Source organism: Python bivittatus, unplaced genomic scaffold (assembly GCF_059951505.1).
Source record: "Python bivittatus isolate LINGU-HERP-01145 unplaced genomic scaffold, Pbiv_v1 ctg000700_np1212, whole genome shotgun sequence".
Taxonomy (NCBI): domain Eukaryota; kingdom Metazoa; phylum Chordata; class Lepidosauria; order Squamata; family Pythonidae; genus Python; species Python bivittatus.
In genome coordinates, this window is record NW_028277098.1 from 44369580 (window position 1) to 44395575 (window position 25996).

Here is a 25996-nt window from a genome sequence, read left to right on the forward strand (position 1 = left end):
GCTTGTTTGAGCAGAAAGGTAGGGTATAATTTTAATTAAAAAAATTAAAAGGGGAGCCACAGGAAATACCTGCAGGCTCGTAGCCAGAGAAACTGCTAAGCAACATAAGTATTAGAACTCTGCAGGAGCCAAATACAGTCGCTACATCTGTGAGATGAAGCATGTAAATAAATAAGTTACACTTTATATCCCCAGTGTGTAAATGGTGATAGAAGTCCAGAGGTGCCGGAAAGCAACAGTTTAAGGCATTTTGACACGTGCAGTTACAGACAGTGTCTGCTGCTTGCTTGACTATGAAAACAAATGCAGGGACATAGTTTCAATTAAAAATATCTAGATAAGCAAAAAGAAAACCAAACTATCATTTCATGTTTCAAAACAGTTTTTCTAACCAAGTTCATCCCCAGAATAAGAGGATTGCTGGGGGTGGTGGATGGGATGAGGACAATACAAAATGTATATCAGAGAAATGGTGAATAAAGGATTCCTCTGTCCCATCATCCTATTGATCTAACTATGTATTTCTAACCTTACATTAATTTATCATTATCGGTGCCATTCCTTCGTCTGGTTTTTCCAGGGAATCCAGAGTTTTGCAGCTACAGCCCTGGAATCTAGTTTTTTCCATCACCATCTCTTCTTCAGAAAGAAGCAATATAAAGAACTTTTCTGACGTTTGATATTGTTAACTTAACCAGGCTGCTTTCCCACATGGGGCTTATAAATGTGGGAGAATCACTGCTCAAATTTCTTCCTTCTCATTTTCAAAGGATCTTGAGGCATGTGGTGAAGTGGCTGGTGAAGCTATACTCTTTCTGCACTGACTGCTTTGCAGTCTTTAATTGTGCTAGCAGGACAGCCCGTAAATCCCTTTTAAGATTAAAATTTAGGATTAGGGTTTGGTTTGAAATACTGAATGGTGACACATTTTTCTTCCCTGGTATTAAACCAGCCCCCCTCCCCCCAGTTTGAAAGCAACCTGTCTTAACTGTTACCAGTTTTGAAACCCAGGAACATGTTGTGGCCATTATAAGCTAATCAATACTCTCTTCAGTTGATTAATGGAAGAATGCTGAAAATGTTGTTTAATCAATTTGAAGCCCCCTAATGTGGGGCCTCAAGAAAAACACAAAAATCTCCTTTCCATTTTAAGCAAAACAAAAGATATAAGGCATTGCAATTCCCTCCACTATCCATGATGGGAAGGTTTATGGGGCCTTGTGATTGTAAAAAATGGAAATACGCATTGTATGTAGAGACACATAAATACCTCTGACCAGTTAATCATACCATTTTGGCAGCTTTCCCACTTTCTCTAACCATTGGTGCAAGCTACTACAGCTGCTGGAGGTGTCATGGAGGCAAGTCCTAAGCAATGCAGGCAGGATTGAGAATTGCACTCTAAAATGCAGCCAGAATTGATCTTGATCTCAATTGATAGTTTTAACCATTTGTAAATCCTTATGATCTTCTCCCAGGCAGAGTTGTTCAGGCAAATATAGCTACAGAAAAAGGAGATTGCATTCTCCCTTCTCTTCAAGAACTGGCAATTTTCTCCTTTCTTTTTAGAGACCAACTGGCATGCAAAAGTACCAGGCAGCTCCTCTCACTCTTTTTTTTAATTTTTCACCAACTATCTTGAAATACCACTTTTCACACGTTATGGAGGCTTGTATTAAAACTGACAAGATTCAGACTAAGGCATTATACCAACTGTACAAGAGGGACATCTGTTTGCAAGGTTGCAAAAATTGGTTCCAGAAAACGTGAAATTTATTTTGAGTGGGTTTCCTGCCCCCCCACCAAAAAATAAATAAATCTGGGTATCTTATTTGTTGTTGATGCATCCATGTTTAGAACAATCAGAACTAACAGCCTCTAGCCTGAATTATACATAAATATTAGGGACAATAGAGAGAGAGGTGAATCTTCGTATGATGGGAATAAGGCACAACTTCAATGCACAAGAATTCCTTTTTGCCAGCATTGCCTCTTGATACAATGCTTTCCTCACAAAACATTTCTCTATCTCCACTATGGAGACAGGCAGACTCTCATCGCCTCTATTTCCCTAGGGGAAAAATGTGGGACCAGTAGCCCTCCAGTTGCTGTGAATTACAGCTTCCCAAAGCTCCAGCCAGTGAAGTCTATGGTGAGTTACTAGGATCATCATTCATCAGCAACAGGGCCACGTGTTTACCATCCCTGCTAGAATTCTCAGCAACCTGAAGAGTGTCTGACATGGTTTTAATTTGACACTAGCTTTTAAACTTGTTGATTAAAGTTGCAACCTAATATGTATTTACCTGTAGGCAAAATCAATTTAAAACCTTGCAATTTACTTCTAGTAAACAGGAATTTTGAGAGCCAGTTTGGTGTAGTGGTTAAGGGACTAAGCTAAGCTAGAAACTGGGAGATCGTGAGTTCTAGTTGTGCCTTGGGCACAAAGCCAGGGGGTGACCCTGAGCCAGTCACTCTCTCTCAGCCTTAGGAAGGAGGCAATGGCGAATCACTTCTGAAATCTTGCCAAGGAAATTGCAGGGACTAGTCCAGGGAATCACCAGGAGTCAACACTGACTCAAAGGCACAAAAAACAAAACAACCAAAAAAGGCATTAAAATATGGTTGCACAAAAAGTCTTTAGTATAGTTATGTACTTAAGAATGTGCTTCTGCTTATTATTATTAATATAAATCTGATTCCCAAACCCCAAATTTGCTCAGCACAGCTTTGAAGGACTACTTTGGACTTTGCATATAAATGATTTGATTGGGAATTCATTTATTTGCATAATTTTAAAAAATAGATTAATTCATAGTTATTAATCCATGTTGACTCAAGTGATGGATTACTTAGAAACATTCTATATGTTATTAATACATCAACATAGTTAAAAAGGAATCAGTAAAGCTAGCCTGGGCATCTGACGAATATATACATATTATATACATCTCCAAAATATTTGTCGGATTTATATCTATACATATAACCTGGAAATCTGTGGGTTTCAACTCCCAGAATTCCTTAGTCAACACAATCATTGCTGAGAATTATGGGGGTTGAGGTCTGGAGGATCTTTTGATTGGGAAAGATTGGAATACAGCTAAAAAAAAGTGTGTGTGAAGCAACTCTGAAAATCCCATCCCACAGTAATCTACACAACTGGCACTCCAATGTCAGCTAAACAAAACCTGTTCTACTGGAGGTAACTGATTCATTTGTCAATGGTGATTAAGTGAAAACCAATTCTGTATGAAGGATATGTGTGTGGAACTGTTTATACAACTGGGATCAGCAATGGCCAGAAAACAAACATAATTTAAGCAGATTGAAAACAGCAAAATTCCTGATGTTGTTCAAGTAAGAACAAAGATCTTGCACATATTAGTATTTTGGCTAATAAATCTATCTAGAGGTGAGTTGGCGCCATCTAGAGATGTTGTGGATATTATGGTGACCATAGCTTCACGCTAAATATTGGTAGAATTACTTAGAGCTCTGCTGACAGGCAGAGTTTGACAAAAAATGTTATATTTATAGGATGTTTCAGGAAATACAACATACAGTAGTGTGTGGCAGTGTTCATAAAACTGAATAATGAGCAGTATTGGAAATTATTATCCTGATCACATTTTAATCCATTTTTAAAACATAGGCCAATTTGCTCTAGATTTTGGTTAAAATCAGAGAAAACAATTTACCAATCTTAAAGTTTAAGCAAGATGACAAAATATACTACATATTCACAGTATATATAATGTACATCAGTTAAATATGGATAATTCTTGCTTGTGTCTGCAGATATATTAAAATCCACTCTTTATCTTGTCCAGGCAGGATGACTTATTAGCTGACTAGTGATGAAGAAGGTTATACTCTAACACAGTGTTTCTCAACCTCAGCAACTTTAAGTTGTGTGGACTTCAACTCCCAGAATTGAAAAACACTGGCCTAACACATCTGGAGGACATTAGATTAAGGAAATGTGGTCTACTAAAATGCAGAAGCAGCTACTAAAGGAGGCTGTAGGTGATCAAAAAGTTGGAAGCAGTTGTATTGATAAAAGCTCAAGTATATAATCAAACAATATTTATCCACTAATATTTTCAAAAGTATAAATATTCACACATTGAATAAATGTGTCATTAACATTTTTAGACAATATGTTATTCATAATTTTTAAGTACAAGGATGAAGTTCCTAACCTATCAGTTGCTGATAATCTGTGACTTCATTAGCTGCCTAAAAGTAGCCAGGCAGTTTAAAAAGTAACACCAAATGTAACACTATGCCTGTTCACCATAATTTAAATAGCAAGGTCAGTTTCCTATGCTATTCATTCCTTTCAGCTGATGACCTCCAGAACATTTTCAAATGGCAAATGGTGCCAATGGAGTATAGGAAGGCAGGGTCAGAGCAAACAAGCTCTTCGCATCTACATGCTTTATGGTTAAAAATCCTAAGATGTGAACAAACAGCATTAATTAAGTAGCTGTTTCTGATCTTGCTCATCAACTATTCTGAGTTTTCCCAAATTCAGAAATGGTACTTATTTGACATATTTTGATAATACCAAAATAAAGAAGTTTTTTTTTTTTATGGGCAAGGTTTAAAGCCTTGCTTATGATAAATAATGTCAATGTACAGTATATGTACAATGTACAGTATATCCCCTTCATGGATCACTGCCTTGTCGTGGCGAAGGGGCTTGCGTAACTCAGTGAAGCCATGAGCTATACCGTGCAGGGCCACCCAAGACGGACAGGTCATGACAGAGAGTTCTGACAAAATGTGGTCCACTGGAGAAGGAAATGGCAACCCACTCCAGTATCCTTGCCAAGAAAACCCCATGGACAATGTTAAAAGGCTAAAAGATATGATGCCGGAAGATGAGCCCCTCAGGTCGGAAGGTGTCCAATATGCTACTGGGGAAGAGCGGAGGGCATTTCCAAGTAGCTCCAGAAAGAGTGAAGCGGCTGGGCCAAAGCCGAAAGGACGTTCAGCTGTGGATGTATCTGGAAGCGAAAAGAAGGTCCGATGCTGTAAAGAACAATATTGTATAGGTACCTGGATGCTCAAAATCCTACAAGCTAGGCTTCAGCAATATATGAACCGAGAACTACCGGATGTACAAGCTGGGTTTCGAAGAGGCAGAGGAACTAGAGATCAAATCGCCAACATTCGCTGGATCATGGAGAAAGCACGAGAGTTCCAGAAAAATATCTACTTCTGCTTCATTGACTATGCAAAAGCCTTTGATTGTGTGGATCACAACAAACTGTGGCAAATTCTTAAAGAGATGGGAATACCAGACCACCTTACCTGTCTCCTGAGAAATCTGTATGCGGGCCAAGAAGCAACAGTTAGAACCGGTCATGGAACAACCGATTGGTTCAAAATAGGGAAAGGAGTACAACAAGGCTGTATACTGTCACCCTGCTTATTTAACCTATATGCAGAGTACATCATGAGAAATGCCAGGCTGGAAGAATCACAAGCCGGAATTAAGATTGCAGGGAGAATCATCAACAACCTCAGATATGCGGACGATACCACCCTAATGGCAGAAAGTGAAGAAGAACTAAAGAGCCTCTTGATGAGGGTGAAAGAGGAGAGTGCAAAAGCTGGCTTGAAACTCAACATTAAAAAAACTAAGATCATGGCATCTGGACCCATCAATTCCTGGCAAATAGAAGGGGTAGAAATGGAAGCAGTAACAGACTTCATTTATTTGGGCTCCAAGATCACCGCAGACGGAGACTGCAGCCATGAAATTAAAAGACGCTTGCTCCTTGGGAGGAAAGCTATGGCAAGCCTAGATAGCATATTAAAAAGCAGAGACGTCACCTTGCCGACAAAGATCCGCATAGTCAAAGCTATGGTTTTTCCAGTAGTAATGTATGGCTGTGAGAGCTGGACCATAAAAAGGCCGAGCGCCGAAGAATTGATGCCTTTGAACTGTGGTGCTGGAGAAGACTCTTAAGAGTTCCCTGGACTGCTAGGAGGTCAAACCAGTCAATCTTAAAGGAAATCAACCCTGATTGCTCATTGGAAGGATCGATAATGAAGCTCAAGCTCAGATATTTTGGCCACCTAATGCGAAGAGAGATCTCTTTGGAGAAGACCCTGATGCTGGGAAAGATTGAAGGCAAAAGGAGAAGAGGACGGCAGAGGATGAGATGGTTAGATAGCATCACTGAAGCAATGAGCATGAAACTGAGCAAACTCAGGGAGGCAGTGAAGGACAGGAAGGCCTGGCACAATATGGTTCATGGGGTCACGAAGAGTCGGACACGACTTAACGACTAAACAACAACAACAACAGTATATGGCCTCCCATCTTGCAGATGTGACTCTGGGCAGCTCATAACACATTCAAAACAATAAAAAAGAATATCAACAAAACATAAAAACCTACAGTGGACATTAAGAATAAACCCAAAGCAATTGGCAGGATGCTATGAAATGGAAAGCTATTATAAAGATATCCTATAAGCCCAAAGACTGTCTAGTAATGTCAAATCCACAAAACCTATTTTGCTGTACAAGTAGTCCTCGGATTATGACAGCAATTGGGACTGGAATTTGTCACTAAGTGATGCAGTCGTAAAGCGCAATGTCACGTGACTGCATTGCTCAACAACGGCAATTCTGACAGTTAAATGAGGACCTCACGTGATTGCGACTTCTGACTTCCTGCTGGCTTCCCCACTGACTTTGCTTGTGGGAAGCCAGTAGGGAACGTCAGAAATTGCAATCATGTGATTGTGGCTTGCTGTGAAATTGTAACTGCAAGGTGGATCATGATCATGTAACCACATAGATGCTGCAACGGCCAGAACTCAGAGGACTGGTCACAAGTACCATTCGTTCAGTGCCTTCATAACTTTGAATGGTTGCTGAACAAATGGTTGTAACCTGAGTACTACCTGTACCAACATTTTTATTTTTTATTTTTTCCTTTATGGGGCATTACTGCCACCTTTGTTACAATCATATATGGCTCTTCTGATGACCAGCTTTTATTTATCTGCCTGGTGCATCTAATTTAGACGTTATTATGAAATCAGGTGAATTCTTAACTCTCAGTACAAGATCATCAATGTTAACTTGGGAGTGATGTCGAACTGTAGCGGTCCATTTCCTGCAGTTGGCTGACATTCATTTCTTTGTAATTCAGTGAGAACTGTTAAAACCTTCTAATTCCATCAGGCCATTCCTGAAAGTCAGTCAAGGTAAGCACTGCTATCATTTTGCAATTGAGATTTAGCAGATTAGAATTTTGTTGCAGTGCCTGCTCCCTGAGATCTGCGTGGTTCCCACCCCAATGGAGTTCCAGAAGACCTTGGGTTAGGGTAGAGGGACCCCTTGTGGTAGGTGCCTTGTACATTTTTGTTGTTGAATAGGCAGATTTTCCATCTTGTTTATTTATCTTGTATTGTGCTATTTGTTCTGTTCTGTCAGCCACCAAGAGTTGTTTGAAGTTAGGCAGCTCCTAATCACTTTTATTTATTCCTTCAACTGATTTATACTGCTGCCCATCTCACTTTTGCGTGATTCTAAGCAGCTAATAAATAAATAAATAAATAAATAAATATTGATAATAATTTATTAAACCTGTATACCACCCAACTCTCAATGACTGGACGTCTCACAACATTCAAAGAAATTACAATAAAATCAATAAAAGATAAAAGATGGCAAACGCAACAGACCCGATGAAATGAAGTGAGGGGTCTCACTTCCCCTTGCCATTTAAATAAATGAAAACAGGACAATCATCCTTGAAATGAGCAAGATGCAAAGAGAGGGCTGGGAGTTTTGCTTATGGTTTAGGGCTGGCTGGAAGAAGAGGCAGAGAAGTCCTTTCCCTTCAAGAACAAAGTCAAAGCTAGAAACAGCTGCCAGCTAAGCAGGACTGAAGCTACAGCAGCCTGAGCAAGTACATATAAGGCAGGGTCAAGGCTCAAAGGGCCTTGTGGAAGTTAATAGGTGTAATAACTGGGATGGGTCCAATGGCAATAAGTGGACTTGGTAGTACTCACCAAAAGCAGATTAATAGGTGACACCTAGCAAGGAGCCCTGCAGCCATAACTAATGCACCTGTGAATGGAAAAGACCACAGAGCCCATTAGCTGTTCATAAGACTGAAGACTTGGCTGTTTTGCCAGGCATTTGGGACAGTCTAGATGAGCTCTGTTGGTGATGTGACTTTTTGTTTGGGGGGTTGTTGTTTTAACCAGGGCATCATGGGTTATGTATTGTTATGGTGGCTTTAATCTTTGTAAGCTGCCCAGAATCACTATTGTAAGATGGGCAGCTCTATAAATAATTATTCTTCATCATCATCATCATCTGCCTTAGAAACTCTGAAATCTGCTTCTGTCCCATTAATATTAATTGAAGATGGTGAAATTGAATTGGGAAAACCCACTGTGTAAAATAAAATCATAATGTGAAGACTTCAAATTAGGCTGATACATAGATACAGTGGGGCAAAAAACTATTTAGTCAGCCACCAATTGTGCAAGTTCTCCCACTTAAAAAGATGAGAGAGGCCTGTAATTTTCATCATAGGTATACCTCAACTATGAGAGACAAAATGAGAAAAAAAATCCAGAAAATCACATTGTCTGATTTTTAAAGAATTTATTTGCATAAATTTATTTGCATAAATTAAGTGGAAAATAAGTATTTGGTCACCTACAAACAAGCAAGATGTCTGGCTCTCACAGACCTGTAACTACTTCTTTAAGAGGCTCCTCTGCCCTCCACTCATTACCTGTAGTAATGGCACCTGTTTGACCTTGTTATCAGTATAAAAGACACCTGTCCACAACCTCAAACAGTCACACTCCAAACTCCACTATGGCGAAGACCAAAGAGCTGTTGAAGGACACTAGAAACAAAATTGTAGACCTGCACCAGGCTGGGAAGACTGAATCTGCAATAGGCAAGCAGCTTGGTGTGAAGAAATCAACTGTGGGAGCAATAATTAGAAAATGGAAGACATACAAGACCACTGATAATCTCCCTTGATCTGGGGCTCCACACAAGAACTCACCCTGTGGGGTCAAAATGATCACAAGAATGGTGAGCAAAAATCCCAGAACCACATGGGGGGACCTAGTGAATGACCTGCAGAGAGCTGGGACCAAAGTAACAAAGGCTACCATCAGTAACACACTACACCGCCAGGGACTCAAATCCTGCAGTGCCAGACGTGTCCCCCTGCTTAAGCCAGTACATGTCCGGGCCTGTCTGAAGTTTGCTAGAGAGCATTTGGATGATCCAGAAGAGGATTGGGAGAATGTCATATGGTCAGATGAAACCAAAGTAGAACATTTTGGTCTAAACTCAACTTGTCGTGTTTGGAGGAGAGAGAATGCTGAGTTGCATCCAAAGAACACCATACCTACTGTGAAGCATGGGGGTGGAAACATCATGCTTTGGGGCTGTTTTTCTGCAAAGGGACCAGGACGACTGATCCGTGTAAAGGAAAGAATGAATGGGGCCATGTATCGTGAGAGTTTGAGTGAACACCTCCTTCCATCAGCAAGGGCATTGAAGATGAAATGTGGCTGGGTCTTTCAGCATGACAATGATCCCAAACACACCGCCCGGGCAACGAAGGAGTGGCTTCGTAAGAAGCATTTCAAGGTCCTGGAGTGGCCTAGCCAGTCTCCAGATCTCAACCTCATGGAAAACCTTTGGAGGGAGTTGAAAGTCCGTGTTGCCCAGCGACAGCCCCAAAACATCACTGCTCTAGAGGAGATCTGCATGGAGGAATGGGCCAAAATACCAGCAACAGTGTGTGAAAACCTTGTGAAGACTTACAGAAAACGTTTGACCTCTGTCATTGCCAGCAAAGGATATATAACAAAGTATTGAGATGAACTTTTGATATTGACCAAATACTTATTTTCCACCATGATTTGCAAATAAATTCTTTAAAAATCAGACAATGTGATTTTCTGGATTTTTTCCCCCCATTTTGTTTCTCATAGTTGAGGTATACCTATGATGAAAATTACAGGCCTCTCTCATCTTTTTAAGTGGGAGAACTTGCACAATTGGTGGCTGACTAAATACTTTTTTGCCCCACTGTACTTGATATTTATCTATCTGGGTCTGTGTCATCTGTCTGACTGGCTAACTTATTTTTTATATTGTACAATTTTTAAAAAATATTGTAAAATTGATGTATTGTGTATGTTCTATAGTGATAACTGCATGGGTCAAAATTAGCCTTGTTTCAGTTAAAATATGCAGAGGTAGTGGCTCCATTTTCTGGTCTTCATGTCCATCTATCCCTCTGACTTGTATTTATCTTTAGGAGCATAACTGATCATCTATGCGCATACAATAAAAGACAAAATATTTTTCTCTAGTATATTTCAGATGTTCATATATTACATTTTATATATATGTATGCAGATAGCTATATGTACCTATTTCTAAGTTGAATATAATGGATGGTCTGCTTGTGAAAACAGTTTAATTCTGTTATTCTCACCCCTTAAGGATTTTTTTGCATAAAACAGAAAAAACATTAACTTATGATTTAGGATTTTGATGATTAGACAGGACAGATTATAGAAAGAAGAGAGTTATGTTGTAACCTTAGAGTAAGAGGTATATTTATAATTGTACTTATAACTTCTGTAAAGAAGATTGGAAACTACTTCTATGTATCTTTTTTCTTTATTTTCTGTTTTTCTTTTCTTTTTTCTCCTTTCTTGCTCTTTGATTTCTTTTTCTCTTTTCTTTTTCTTACTTTATATTACTTTGTATTAGTTATTATCTTCCTTTTTAAATAATAATAATTTCAGTTATTCTCAAACCCACCGCAGCATACTATAAAAATATTCAAAGAAAAATAGAGAGATCTCACACCAGTCATAGCAGTAGCCTAGAAAATTATTTTGGTACAACAGTTATTAAATGTAGAAAGGTATCTAAAATGTGAAATGTTTCAGATATACTTTTTAATCCCGACCCTTCATTACTTTATTTTAAAAGTCCATATTACAGTTTCTGTTTTAAGCAGGATTCCCCCTGAATTATAACACAGATCTTTTTAACCTGTAAAAATATGTTATTTTTATTTGAATATGCAAAATAACCCTTTTTATTATGCAATGTGTTGTTTTCATGCTTAACATGACTAAGTTATGCTACTTCTCTGAGTTTTTATTACACTCAATGACCAAAAAAAAAGTCACAGATGCAAGCAGAAGATTCGATTTAAATTTACTAAGAAAGTTGCAGAACAGAATACATTACCTTCAACCAGAATGGATTAAAAAAATAGCATATTATAAAGGAATTTATTAAAGAATCACCAGCTTTCAGATCTAAGTATATCATAATTAAACCAATCAAGTGTTTAAAAAGTGTTTGTATTTGTCTTTATAAATATGCAGAAAAGCACTACAATTAATATTAATTACAACTAATCCTGTCTTATTTAGTTTTAATAATACAAACAAATTGACTTCCAATAAAATCAAATCCTTATATGTTAATTTAGGAAGTAGCAAATTCTTTCAGATAGTAACATCCAAAGAAAAATGCAGTTAATTCTGCTCATGCTTTGGACTTCTTCAACATCTCCCTGCCAATTCCAAATCACCTTTGGAAAAAAAATGGGATGTGCATAGCCATTTGTGATATGACAAGGGGTTGTATATCTGTATACATGTGTATATCTGCCAAAGAGGGGAAAAATCCCTCTAGAGCATGTGGGCCTGCCTAAAACAGCTCACTGGATTCCAGCTGAAATACAAGAGTTTTTCTTGACCTGCTATGATAGAATAAAATGAAATTGTGGAGACATTTTTGACAACAAACCACATTTTCTTTCCTGCTGCTCTTCTTAGTGTTAAAAATTATACAAAAATATGGCCAACTGATCCCTCATATTACACACTTAAAAGCAATTTTAGATAGATTTGCACCAGGGTCTGTTACACACCATATGGTCATTACTATTAAAATAGTCTTGGATTACTTTAACATTAATATTTTATCAATTCTGTAATGGTTTTATGGAAAGCAATGCCAAAATTTCAATTAAACAAATGCTTCAAGAAAGCTAGTGTCAAACACATATATTTGGAAAACATGCTACTTCCAACATCTAGTTCCAGCCTAGTTCTTAAGGAACTTGTTTTCCAAGTTTTCATTCCATCTTGAAGTCAAAATAGCTCAAAGCTTAGCTTTGGCTACTTGGAGCTGCAGATTCTGTAGCTTCATAGCCATGCCCATATTCCCAGAAACTTTCAACTTCCCTTGAAAGAAAGCCTAGGTTAAAAAACAAAACAAAACAGAATTACATTTCATTTGTTAATGTTTTCATTCAATTCTAAATGAAATGCCTTCTAAAACCGTGCCTTTCAAGATGGAAGCCAAATAAGCTGAGGCTGCTAAGTAGGTGATTTTATTTTAGGTTATCTTTTGCAAATGCATGTAAATCAGTCTACAGACCTAATTTATATAAGTGGAAAACAAAGCAAATAATTTGATCAAAAAGGAAAATCATTTTACTTTTTTAGGCCAAATAACTTTTCAGTGATGCTTTGATATAAAAGCCAATTTGATCATAATTATCCCAAAATCACAATTCACAGGAAGGGAGATTAGTTGTTTTTTTTTATTTGTTCAGGATAAGGAAAATTCTTAATTTGCTGCCAACTAGAAATTACTTTGGAAAATGTATTTAAGGAGACTTCTGGAGAAGAAATGGCGAACAAAGTATGGCTCCACTAAAAGCAGAGCCAACAACCGTGGCAGAATAAAGAGCCAGTGAGTAGACCGGCTCTTCATAATTCCTCTCCAGACAAGAAGAGGACTTGAAATTGCCCACAAGTGCTCCAGACAGTTGCTCATGAGGAGACCACAAGACAGCAGTCTCCAGCAAGTTTAGAGCCTGACCATCTTGCTTAAACCATGGTTGGCACCTTTAAGGACATTGGGTTCGCATACTTTCTTTTCTAATCACTTTCAGAAATTGCTTGTTAACTGCTTTTTAGCTATTAGGAACCTTTGGATCAACAAGTCTGAAAACACTGGGTGAGTTACCTTCAATCCTTAGCAAAAGAAGGTTTAAATACAAGTTCAAGGACTTAGAGAGAGAGAGAGAATGGGAGGGAGGGAGAGGGAGAGGGAGAAAGAGAGAGAGAGAGAGAGGGAGGGAGGGAGGGAGGGAGAGAGAGAGAGAGGAATAAACAGCAGAAGGGTGATTAGAACTTTGATTTTGGAAAGTTACAAATGGACTAAGGGTCCAGATGGATTTGAAATAAGATTTTGGAATTAATTATAAGAATCCTTCTTATGGGAAAATGTTTTTGTTCTGAATTTTAAAAAGCAAATAAACATGAAAAGATGAGACTTTGAAGGTTGGACACTAGAGAGAACCAGAAGGAACTAAAGATTAAAATTAAAGGAGAAGAGACTTACTAATACAGAATGAAGCAAAATATTTTAACATTGGACATACTGAAGGATATTTTTAAACAATGGACCCAGAAGTTAATTTTAAGAGTGCCTGCCTCTATAGATAAACTGGGTTGAAAAGATGTTTTGGAAGAGGAACAAGTTTTACCTGACAAGATTGAGACTGATCTGAAAGTGGATTTAAAAATGACAGGCTATAAGAATGATATGGAAAAAGACGTTACAGTGGACATACAAAATAAACTAGCTGACGTCTTAATAATTAAAAGGGATATACAAATAACAAACCAAGAGAGTGACCTGGATAATTTTCCTATATTGGATTTGCAAAAGGGGTTTGTTAAAGCTTTGAAGAATTTTGTGAGAAGGCACAAAGAAAAAATGAAAAGAGATCAAGCTCTAGGACAGTATTTGAAGGGACTAAAGATCAAGTTTGTTAAAAGTAAAAGGAAGGAATATAAAGTTGGTTTATTTGATCAAGGTTAAAATAAATATGTTATTTCTGGTAACCCTTAATGGACTTCTGCTGATCAGGACTGAAATGACGAGGTTTTAAGGATTTGTTTATAGATAAGAGGTGGGATATGAGAAGAAGAGATCATTTGTTGTATTTTAAGAGAAGGTGATAAGTTACTAAAATTGTTTATACTTGTTGTTATGAAGGAGGAAGTCATTTCTTTATATATTTCTTTTCTTTACTATATTGTTTTTTCTTTCTTTTCTATTTTTCTATTTTTTTTTCTGCACCTTTTTTTATTTTTCTTTTACTCTATAAGTTTTTATCTTTGCAATTGTAATTTTTAATAAAATTACTATGAAAAAAAGGAAATGTATTTATGGAAGTAGCCTGTATTGACCATGTTTAGCAACGTTGAACTAAGCATGCACTCATAACATCTAGAATTATTTTAACTGTCATTTAATCCAAAATAATTGAGAGGGGAAAATAGGGCAAGCTGTTCTCATTATTCCTCCTCAATAAAATAAAAGATGCGTAGAACAATTGAAGGTAGTATGATTTCTTCTGCATTTTACTTACTGTCTGAGGATTCATCTTGCCAGTCATCAGCGCCAGCAAATCATCATCAGTCATTGCAATTGTACAGTCGGCTTTCTTATCTATAGTAGCAGACACAGTGGCCAGAAAAAGAGTATTTAGAATATTGAGTAGGACACCAAGTATTAAAACATGAACTCTGTACTTGCAGATATTCCACTTTCAAATTATGAGTGACTAGCTAAAAGTAGGATATCTAAAGTCAACAAATACTGATGGCGGACAAATCAAAATTATAGCTGATAATGTTATGACCGAAAAGCTGTTAGTAGAAAACAACAATTGACAGAGTTGAGGCTAAGTAATATCCAGGTCATAGCATTCAATTTATAGAATAACTTCGGATAAAAAAAATTACTCGTGATTTATATATTGTGTTGGAATACCTGAAAGACCAGGTTAGGAGCAGATCATCATGGAGAAAATCTATTTATGTCAGTGTTGTCCAAACTTGGCCACTTTAAGATGAGTGGACTTCAACTCCCAGAATTACCCAGCCAGCATGGGTATTCTTGGAGTTGAAGTCCACTCATCTTAAAGTGGCCAAGTTTGGACAACACTAATCTATGTGGTCACTAGGAGTTGAAAATGACTTGATGGCACATAATCAATCAATCAATCATACAACCAACCACAGCAAGACAGATTCTAGATGGAGGAATATAACTTTTCAGGGGATGATGCCTATATTTGATCTTTGAGTGTTATACCAGCAGTTGTACTCAAAAAAAGTAAGCAGGGCCAGAACAAAATAAACGTTTGATTTAATTTAAATATAATTAAAAATAAAAATAATGCACTGTGGTTCATATATGATTACTCCTCATGCATTAATACTTCTCCCTTTCTGTCACCTACAAAATTATAATCCAATAACAATTTTTAGTGGAGCTAGTGGCCACCACAACATTTTGGTGGTCTACATTTAAAAAATATGTTGATTACCTACTTTATCTTTTCATGATTATTGGTAGCACTCTAATCAGTAGCACTTTTCATAGTACAGCCGAGTAAAAGGCAGAAAAGCCAAGAATGCTATTTCAAGAAGTGAGAGGAAAAAGGGAACATAACTGAAATATTTCAAACATTTTCTTCTGCCCTATATTTCAGGTTCAAAAGTGTTTCAAAATTGGCCAGTTGCAAGAAAGCATTACATCGAGAATATGTAACTTATGTTACTTTCATGTTTACTGAAAAGTTACATCACACTACATTAACTTACTTGCAGGTCTAATGCTACATTCTCTAATTAAATGCATTCCTATACTTCATCCACACCCATAGTATATCATTTGTTACCCTTTTAGTCCCACAATCTAAGAACATTTTATTTAAAAAAACCTGACACTCACCAGAGTTAACATCCACACAGCCTTTACCATTTTTCACATCGACTATCCAAGTGGCTTCTTTACCCTCAGGGCCATCTTTTACTTTAAAGGCGAAAATGCCACCAATTTTCTTGACATACTGTTCTCCTTCCTGTAATTATAATGTAATAGTTACATATCATCAAAAGAGGATCTTAATCTGGGCACGCATGGCCTATTTTCAGCTTGTGCTAAAGCCTTCCAAACATTAGTCGTTATCCTGAATGAATGATTAAAGATTCCAGATAACATTAGCAAATGTTAACTTAACATTTAAATGTTGACTTAAAGGAGCAAGTGGAGTCACTTAGGAGGATGAAAATGTCTTGGATTAAAGTAGTTGCTACAATCGAAGCTGACAGAGGAAGAAACTCTATACAAGGAAGAGAACCAATCAAGGGAGTCAACCCAATAAATAACAGTGACTAGGGGAAAAAAAACCCTCTGTACGGCTGCAACGCAGAAATAGCTTTCAGGCTCTCACAGAAGGAATATGCTGTTTCCAGACTAAACAAAAGACAAGAAACTGGGGCCCAGAAAAACATAGTGGCCGCAATTACTATCTGAAGAGACAAAGAGCAGAATTGTAATAACTGGTGACTTCCTGATATGAACAGCAGAATATGTTTTTTCAAGACCCTATGCTCATAAAATATCGTATCTCTTTAGACTACAGATCAGGAATGTAATGGGACTGTTGCCAAGATTTAGCACGTCCACTGCCAAGGGCAGTGATAATTTTATTTCTTTAGAAGAAGTCCAAAGTGGATGGGGATATTTTAAAAAGGAGATATTAAAAGGACAATCACAAGCAATTATAACAAGGAAAAAAATGAAAGGCAGAAATTTGCTGACCACACAAAATTGGACAGGATAGTTAATACGTCTAGAAAACAGAAACAAGATTAAAAATGATCTTGACAGGTTAGAGAAGTAGGCTAAAAATAATAAAGTGAATTTTAATAGATACAAGGACAAAGTTATTTAGCAGAGACAAATTAAATCAAACGCATGAGTAGAGGATGAGGGATACATGACTAATACATGTGAAAAAAATGGAACTATAGATAATCACAAGCTGAGTATCAGTCAGCAGTTATGTGGCTGCCAAAAGGCAAACACTGGAATAGTCAGACTGAGTACTGTGTTCAATTCTTCCCATCACGCTTTAATAAGGATTCAAAAACTGGTATCTCTGCAGTGAAGAGCAATGAGAATGATCAGAGGACTAGGAATTAAATCCAATGAGGACAGGTTGAGGGGTGTATTTAGCCTTGAGAATAGACAGCTGAAGGAGGATATGAGAGAACTATTTTAGTGAAGGACTGAGAAGAATGGTCACACAGAAGTTTATTTATTAAATTTATATGCCATCCATCTCCCCCAGAAGGTGACTCTGGATGGCTTACAATTAAAATCCAAAACAGTAAAAACAATAAAAATATACATATACATATTAAAATTAACTAATAACAATTCTATATAAAAAGACTATATACAATTCAAGATGAGGGGGGGAGCAGTATCGATCATCCCACCCGCCAATTCCAACAATGCAAGTCCCAGTCAGGCCCCAAGACCATCTGGCATAGCCATGTTTTCACACTTCTTTGGAAGGCCAGGAGAAGGGGGCAGCCCACACCTCTGGTGGTAAGCTGTCCCACAGGATGGGGGCCATAGCAGAAAAGGCCCTCTTCCTAGACCCCACCAGCTGAAATTTCTTGACTGGTGGGGTCTGCAACATGCCCCTTCTGCCGGACTGAGTGGGGCTGACAGATATAATGGGGTGAGACAGCTCCTCAGATAACCTGGTCCTGTGCCATGTTCATTTCCTCTTCTCAGTTATCCCACGGTGGAGGACATGTAATAATGGTTTTAGTTATAGGCAAGCATATTCCAGTTGAATGTTATAAAAAAGTTGCTAACAGAAAGAGTAGTCTTAGAGTGGAACTGATTTCCAAGAGAGATTATGAGGTCATCTTTTCTGGAACAAAAAGCTGGAGATGCTTAAACTGGATTTGTATGTTGAGCAGTTGGTTGGACTTGTATGCCTTATTACATCATCCAACTCTAGGATTCTTGTAGTTTTAAGAAAGAACTGCAAGTTTTTGAACTGCAGCTTCTTCCTTAATGCTGTACAAGCACTCTTTCCTGAAAAATGCTCTTTTGGGAGATGTAGTGGGTAGCTACTAAACAATGTCAAGGAAGTAACACCCCTGAAACTTAAAGTAGCTTCATTTACTTCAATTACTTCAGGTTGCAGTGCTAAGCATAATGGACATAATCATCTGAGTTACCAAATACTTATCTCCAAAATCTACAGCATGGTAGCTAATTATTTTGCCAGGTTGAATCTTGCCCTGTCCCAGATTTCATTTTCAGCCTAAAAAAAAGCTGAAACAATTGCAGACAGGCAAGGCCAACAGAAATGTAGATTAACACACTTTACTGTGAACATTTTGCAACATGCAAAGTCTTTTTTTCCACAACATGGGAGACCATTCAAGTATATTACCCCCTATCTTCAGTATAAAGTGGCATTCTTAGCAATCCAACAGCTCCTATTATATGATTTATATTATCACCAAAACATGATTAGGAACTCTAGTTCCAAGGTTTCTCATGAAACTGCAGCATCATGGCACATAGTTCCACCAGCCAATTATTTTTTAAAAATTCTGCACAGCTCAATTTGCATTTCAGAAACTTATTATAGCCATTATTAAGACAAAGACAAACATAATTATGCTGTCTTAGGCTGTTCTGTCTCTTGGTTATAACCTTTTTTTCTTTATTCTGTAAGGGGAAAAGGACTCATTGGAAGGAAAATTAACCTGACAATCAAAAAGACTTAATTTTGGCAGAACATCCAGATTCAAAGAAAATAATTATTTGTGTACTTAAAATATTTCTGTGCCAGCACATGAATTTCTATTTGGCAATTTATTTGATAAGCATATTTAATGTACAAACCTCCTGAAGTTTCTTTTCAATTTCTTTGAATACAAGTGCTGATTTAAATCCATCAATCACTGCTCTAGTGGGAATGGCCCGGATTTGCCGATTCCTGAAATGGGAAACAATAACTTAGTATCAAGTAAGCAGATTTCAACAAGCAATTTTCCATACAGTCTTCCCCTTAATGATTTTGTTTGCATGTGTTGCAGCTAGATTCACAATATTAAGCCATAATCATGGTTTACAAAGTATAATGCCTTGAATGCACTAAGCCAAAATCAAACAACCCCTACAATTTGCAAACTCAGCATATATGGGTATCATACATGTTCACAGGCAAAGAAAGTTTTTTCCATTGTTTCCACCTGAAGAACCACAGAAATCTCTGCAATAACAGAGAAGAAATATAACAAGTGTAATCATAACAAAAAGGCTATGTGAATATCTATATTAGGTTATGCTTTTATTAGGTCAACTAAAGGTTTATCAAATATTATGCAAAACTTCAAGGGTCCAAGACTTCATCAGGTAAAATGGGGACAAAGCACTCTCTGAACCAAGAAATAATCTGAAATGGAAGTGTCTCCACATTGGCAACTTCAGAACAGAAATACTATTAGCCTTCACTCAGGATTCTGCCAAAGATAGCACCCAACACATTCTCCCCATATTGGGGCGGGGGGGGGAGGATTACTAACCTTACTTTGCTCAATAAAGCATTTTTGGAAACATGAAACTGTAAAGCATGTGTTTAGAAAGAACTGTAATGAAAAAATTCTGCAAGTGATTCTGAGACAGTTCTCCCATATGTGAGATAGGAAGATAAGAAAGACCAAAGGTAAGAAAGACCAAGGGCTTGGCCTTTCACTAATGAAGCAGAGGGGTGTGTGTGTGTGTGTGTGTGTGTGTGCATGTGTGTTAGACAGAGGGGTATTTTACACATTCTCCTCTTTCAAGTAGAAATACATTGTGTTTTGGAGAAAAAAATCTAATCAAAATTGAGAGGTGAATGGAGGTAGAAACAATTTAAATGTGATGAGAAAACAAATGCTGAACTTTATATTAGTTAGTAATTACTACAGTTAAATTGGCCAAAACATTTACTGGCAATCAGCTGTGAACAATAGTTATGACACTATAAAATGAAAATGATGAAACAAGCTTACTTTTCCCCTAGTTATTCAATACCTAATCCCAATATTCCACCTGTATGCATAACCTTGCTGACTGATCATGTAAGAATTTAGCAATATAATTTTGCAACACACACACATGACCAGGAGAAAAATAACAATATAAGTAAAATCTAAACATTCTTTGAAAAGCACTTGAGGTACTTTCTGTTTGCACCCAACTTTACCTCCACCCCACCCCCACAAATTGCCATGAGCAAAATCTCAGACTAACCTCCACAGATTACTGGGGATAAAGATATAAATGATGCAATCTAGCTTAAGCCCTTGGTGGAATGCAATCTAAATAAAAGCAGAAGTGCTTCATTTTCCAGTTGAGCAAGATAATTACCACACATGGCAATGTGAGGAAAAATGAATTTACTTTGAGAAAGAATAGTAGAGACTTCGGGTATTACTAGTGCAATAAACGTCTCCTAAATTGATTACTTTCAGAAAAGATGACACAGTTCTGAGAAAGAGGGAAGTAGGATATAGAAAATCAAAATAACCCCACCCTGATTTTCTTTAGTATAAAATGGGACAGAGAGAAACTTGGACAAGATTCTTTTATACCACCTTATTACAATAAACAGCATTTCTGGAATCCCTGTCATGCCTGTTCCTTGACCTGGCCTATCTCAAAGAGCTGGTCGTAAGAAATCCAGGTTGGTTTAAAACTGGCAACCATTCCCATTAAGTTTTTCACATTGGGAATCTAAGTAGTCTTTTCTGAATCTGAAAGCCACCAAGAATTTCTTCCTCTAGCTCAGCATAATCTGATATTTGTAAAGAATTTTATCCTTGTGTGCATTTGCTTTACCTTACACTACTTATTAACTGAAAAGGCTACTTATTAACTGAAAAGACCATCACAGGGCATCTGTTTTAATTTGTGTACCGAACTGGAACTTGATATAGTAGTTAAAATGTTGTACTAAGACTGTAGAAATCCTGATTCAAGTCTATGCTCATTTATGAAAGGTCACTGGGTGATGGGTCAATCACTCCCAGGCCAGATTCGTCACATTATTGTGTGGAAAAAATATTGTGGAGTTGGGAATGCAGGAGATAAATCTAACAAATAAACAAACCATTATTTATACCAAGAAATCTGCTGCCCACCTTATAATTAGGAAGAAAAAGTACTAAAAACATGTAGACAATTCTCTTTCACATATAAAATATAAGGTGAGAAAATGCACAAAATAGATTTTTAAATAAGCACAGGACCCCAAGAAATAATTACTAACTGCTTAAATAAGTTTTCTGCAATCTAAATTTCCATGCTCTTTATCACAACCTTAGGAAGTAATTTGGATACTGATAAGAGTTGCCTGAAAAAAAAATCAACAGGCTGTAAAACATGAGTAATCTTAATTCAAATTATAATATTATGCATGCAAAATTGGTCCTCATCTTTTCTAGACAACTTCACTACCTCTCTGAGTACTGAAACTTGTTCTGTACATTCTTTTAACTTTATGTTTTACAGCTTTTTTTTTAAAGCTAAAGAGGTCCATCTTAAGTATGTTTTCCAAGTCTGGTTTCATACACACACACACACACATGTGTGTGTGTGTGTGTGTGTGTGTGTGTGTGTATATATATATATATATGAATATATATATATATGGAATATGTATATATATGGAACCAGACTTGGAAAACATAATTGAGATAGACCTCTTTGATCCATGAAGAAAATCACAAGCAAAGTTTCTAGCAGCTGACAAAACAAGTTGCTCTTTCAAAAAAAGATTCTGAGCAGGAACTTTTCATCCATGACTCAATATTTTTCCTGTTGTAAGCAGGATGATTTCCAATTGCCTACTTTAATTATGCAGAAATTAAGAGTGGGAAATAATGGCAGAAATATGTTATTTACAGCAGGCAGGCATATTAATCTGGTTATTCACAGCAGGCACATTAATCCTATTCAAAGCAGAGACTTTAGTGGAAATTACTACAGCAGCCACGACACATATTGCGCAGGGGGAGGACTGCACTCACCTTACAGCTTCTGGAAAGCCCATTTTGTAGAGAGATACAACAACTGCACCACCAAGGCCCAAATTATGCTGCAAAGCTAGCTTTGCACCAGGAACTTGTCTCTTTCCGGCTTCTCCTCTTAGCTGCCAGCAAAGTTCAGCACACTGAGCCAGACCTAACGCATCAAACACAGAGTCTGTGGATTAAACTGCATTTCAAGATCTTGGTTTACACCCAACTTGGAAGAAGAGAAAGGAGAGAGGCGTGTTTGAAACTCAAGATGAAGCCTTCTGATAAAAAGTTGCATCACACCCACCACTGTGAACATTAGTTTTTAAATGGAATATCTCCATGCATAAGGATTGGAAAAAATAGGGTTCCTGAAATTTCTCAAGGTGTTGGATTCTCCAGTTCTACTACAGGTAGTCCTCAACTTGCAACCATTCTTTTAACAACCATTCAAAGTTACGACAGTGCTGAAATTAATGACTTACAACTGGTCCTTGCACCGTCGCAGCACCCCTGCGGCCATGTGATCAAAATTCGGGCACTTGGCAACCAGCATGTCTTTACGACAGTTGCAGCGTCCTAGAGTCACGTGATTGCCATTTGTGACCTTCCCAGGGGGTTCCAATAAGCAAAGTCAATGGGGGAAGCTGGATTCACTTAATGACCATGGCAAAAAGGTCATAAAATCAGGTACGACTCACTTAATGACTGCATCGCTTAGCAATGCAAGTTGGTCCCAATTGTGATTGTAAGTTGAGGATTACCTGTATATTGTTCCTGTGATAAAAATATTGTGAGTTTCAGTATTCAGAACAGCTGACATATCTTTAACATCAAAGAAAACCTAGTAACAATCATTCTAGAACCAGTTAAGAATAAAATAAGAACTGTAGATTCAAATGCTTCTCTTTAACAGTTTGGCTTCTTTAGAAGACCAGAGCTATAAGTCTTGCTTGGTTGACTGATGTCAAAAAAATCCCCCAAGACTTTACCTGTTTCTTAGCATTTGCAGAGAAAACGTTATAGATCGCCCTCCCCAAACCAGAAGGTTGGAGCCTGTAGATGTATATGACTACAACTTCACATTTCCAGCTTGCACTTTATTGACTGTGGAATTCTAGAAGCTGCCTCCCTCATCTTGATGGCATCAAGTTGGCATAAAATTGCTCTAAGCAGTAAGTAACAATGCATTGTCAGTTAATTAGGGCAACTGAAACTTAGTAATGGCTTTTCTTGGTCCATGTTTATAGGGTTTTCAGCATATCATACTGAAATTCCCTCTTGGCTGCCAGGTGCTCCTCTTCCTCACTGCTTGCAAGTTCATGGGTAAGTAAACAAAAGCTAGCTGGCTGCTCCCTCTCCTCTTCACCAGCATATCTGTTCATTTATCTCTATGGAACAACAGAAAGGAGGCAGAAAGGTTCACTTGTTCTTTATTAATAATCATTAATAAAATATAAAATAATAAAATATGGTCAAATACCAGTAAGTAAAAAAAAAATAAAATACAATGAAAATATACGTATAATATAACCAAAAACCAAAAACAGAATAAAAGCCTAAAATAAATAAATAAAACTAGAGAACCTGTAAAAAGATATCAAAAGCATCAGGGCAAAAACAGTCTTTTCCTTCTGATTAGGATAGCAGCTTATAAGAACTCAGCCACTCTGTTTGTAAAAAATGGGTTCTTTTCCTGCTGAACCGAATTGGATTGAGTTCTATTAATGAAGGATATTAAAAAGGTAGAGCATATGATGTCATAGAAGAGACTATGAAAAAAAAGGTGGGTCCAGCTTACTCAAATCACAAGGACAGAGTCTCTCTACAAAAGGGACTTTCTGGTACCTATCCTCCAATACAGCTGTGGGGAAGATGGGCCAGACAAAAAGCTCTGTGGTACATAGCAGAAATGAGACTGAATAGATACTTAGCAGGAACAAGCCTGTGAGAGTCACCAACAACCTGTAGATTCGTCAAGCTGAAAGGTGGCTGGGTCAATAAATATGAAGCAGCTATAGTAAAAGGGGCTTGGGTGTTCTTGGTTGCAGAAATTTTTGGAGGTGCTAAATCCTGGCACCAGCATTGGCAACAGTCTCAAATAATGAAGTGTGAATTTACCCTTTCAACCATGAGGGCTAATTCAGGGTAAGCATGGAATCAAACATATTTATTAGAGCTATATTCCACCTTTCCCTGAGAGCTCAAAGCAGAATATATAGTAAATCCTCCAACTCTGCCCAGAAAAAAGTTAAACTGAGAAATAAGGACTAGCTGAAAGTTACCCAGTGCCTGGGGTTGGTTTGGTCTATGTGATGGAATGGTTTGGTGAAGGCCGCACTCGGGGAGATAAGTATTACCTTAGCCCCCAGAATGAGCGTGGGAAGGTGAAGAGGATGAGACTGGCACCACTCTAAGGAATTCGCAGTGTTTGCTTGCTGGCTTGGGAAGTTTAGATTCAGTCTGGCAAGATTCTGTCTTGTAGGTGGAAGCTAATAAATGCTATAGAACTATATCTGTACTGTCTCGTGGAGTTCTTTGGGCTTAACCTGACAGTCTACCACCTTAACCATTATCCCACAGTGGCCATGAATACTTGAATGAAGATGCAATATTTTCCCATCTGATATTGAAAAGCTGACCATTAAACCTGTTACTGTGCTGCAATATATTTTGTGCAGGGCTAATAGCAATAATAAAATAAATAAATAAATAAATAAATAAATAAATAAATAAGCAGGTATTAATTTAATCTGAATGCATGAATTTTGTGACCTGCTTGCATGCCACCAAGAGAGTTAAAGAGGCTTCTTTTTTTTTACCACACAAACTCATTTCCACAGTTATTCATTAAAGGGAAAGTATAAATTAGAACTAATTAGGTCTGGCTCCAAGTAATACCCTTATATTTATCTTTTCAAAGTGCTTTATTACAACTGACAACAAAAATCATCTTTTCTTGATAAGATCACCAAATTGGAAGGGTTCATTCGAGATATCAAAGCTAACCCCTTGCTCAGTACCAGTGGCTAACTTAAAGCATTCTGGATAAAGCTGTCCAGTCTCTGCAAGAAGACATCCAGTAAGGGGAACTCAGAGTTGGTTCTACTATAGACCTGCTCTTATGATACAGAGTTTTTCCTAACATTTAATCGGAATCTGCTTTCCTGTAGATAAGGCCTCTAAGTCAGTGTTTCTTAACCCTGGCAACTTGAAGATGCGTGAACTTCAACTCCCAGAATTCCCCAGCCAGTATTCTGAGAGTTGAAGTTCACGCATCTTCAAGTTGCTAAGGTTGAGAAACATTGCTGTAAGTCATGCAAGACTTGATCAACGTATGACTTTTTTCTAGTATAGTGATCCAGAACCCTACTATGGAAACTAGAAGTTGGGTTACATTACAAAGCTAAGTGCAAATGTAGCTTCCCTCTCCCTTCTTAGGAGCCCCCTCTGGAATGTTGCCAGCAGAGAGATAGAGAGCAATCATCCTGAAAGAATTAAAAAACTGATCTAAGTCTAAGCAATAAAAAGATTTCATCACCCTGTTCAAAGAGCAGTTACACTCCCCTCTGAAATCAAAGCTAATGTCAGTATTTTTCCACAGAATGACAGACTAAAATTTAGCATTCAGCATTAAGACAGCATTTTCTGTATCTGCATATCCTTAATATATGAGCTCTCAACAGTCAGATTAGAGTTGCTTTTCAGCTGAAGAACATAAGTACGTTTTAAATATACAAGGTAGCCAAGAAGAGTAAACGAAACAAGTGGTTCCATTCCACTGTTATGAATAGCGGTTGTAGGCAGTTCATGAATGACTTTAGACAAAAGATTTGCAAATGAATTCCTGAAATGTTAAAGAAATTTAGGAAAGGGACTAGAGAAGCACATCACCAACTGAGCAACAACATTTGAATAAAAGTAAAGATATAATCTGTCCTGGGTGCATGACTCCTAGGATCAATAGCTAAATTCAAGTT

General features: G+C 37.5%; 1 protein-coding gene across 1 annotated transcript in view; it reads right to left on the reverse strand.

The window, feature by feature from the left end:
• Positions 1-11236: 11236 nt before the first annotated feature.
• SCP2 (sterol carrier protein 2) overlaps positions 11237-25996 on the reverse strand; it is a 30737-nt gene continuing 15977 nt past the window's right edge. Inside the window, exons 12-16 of the mRNA XM_007430903.3 lie at positions 22029-22182; positions 18859-18952; positions 15868-15997; positions 14498-14577; positions 11237-12306 (exon numbers count right to left, since the gene is read on the reverse strand). Coding sequence (XP_007430965.1) covers positions 12211-12306; positions 14498-14577; positions 15868-15997; positions 18859-18952; positions 22029-22182 — 554 coding nt within the window. The 3' untranslated portion in view covers positions 11237-12210. The remainder of the gene's footprint in view (positions 12307-14497; positions 14578-15867; positions 15998-18858; positions 18953-22028; positions 22183-25996) is intronic.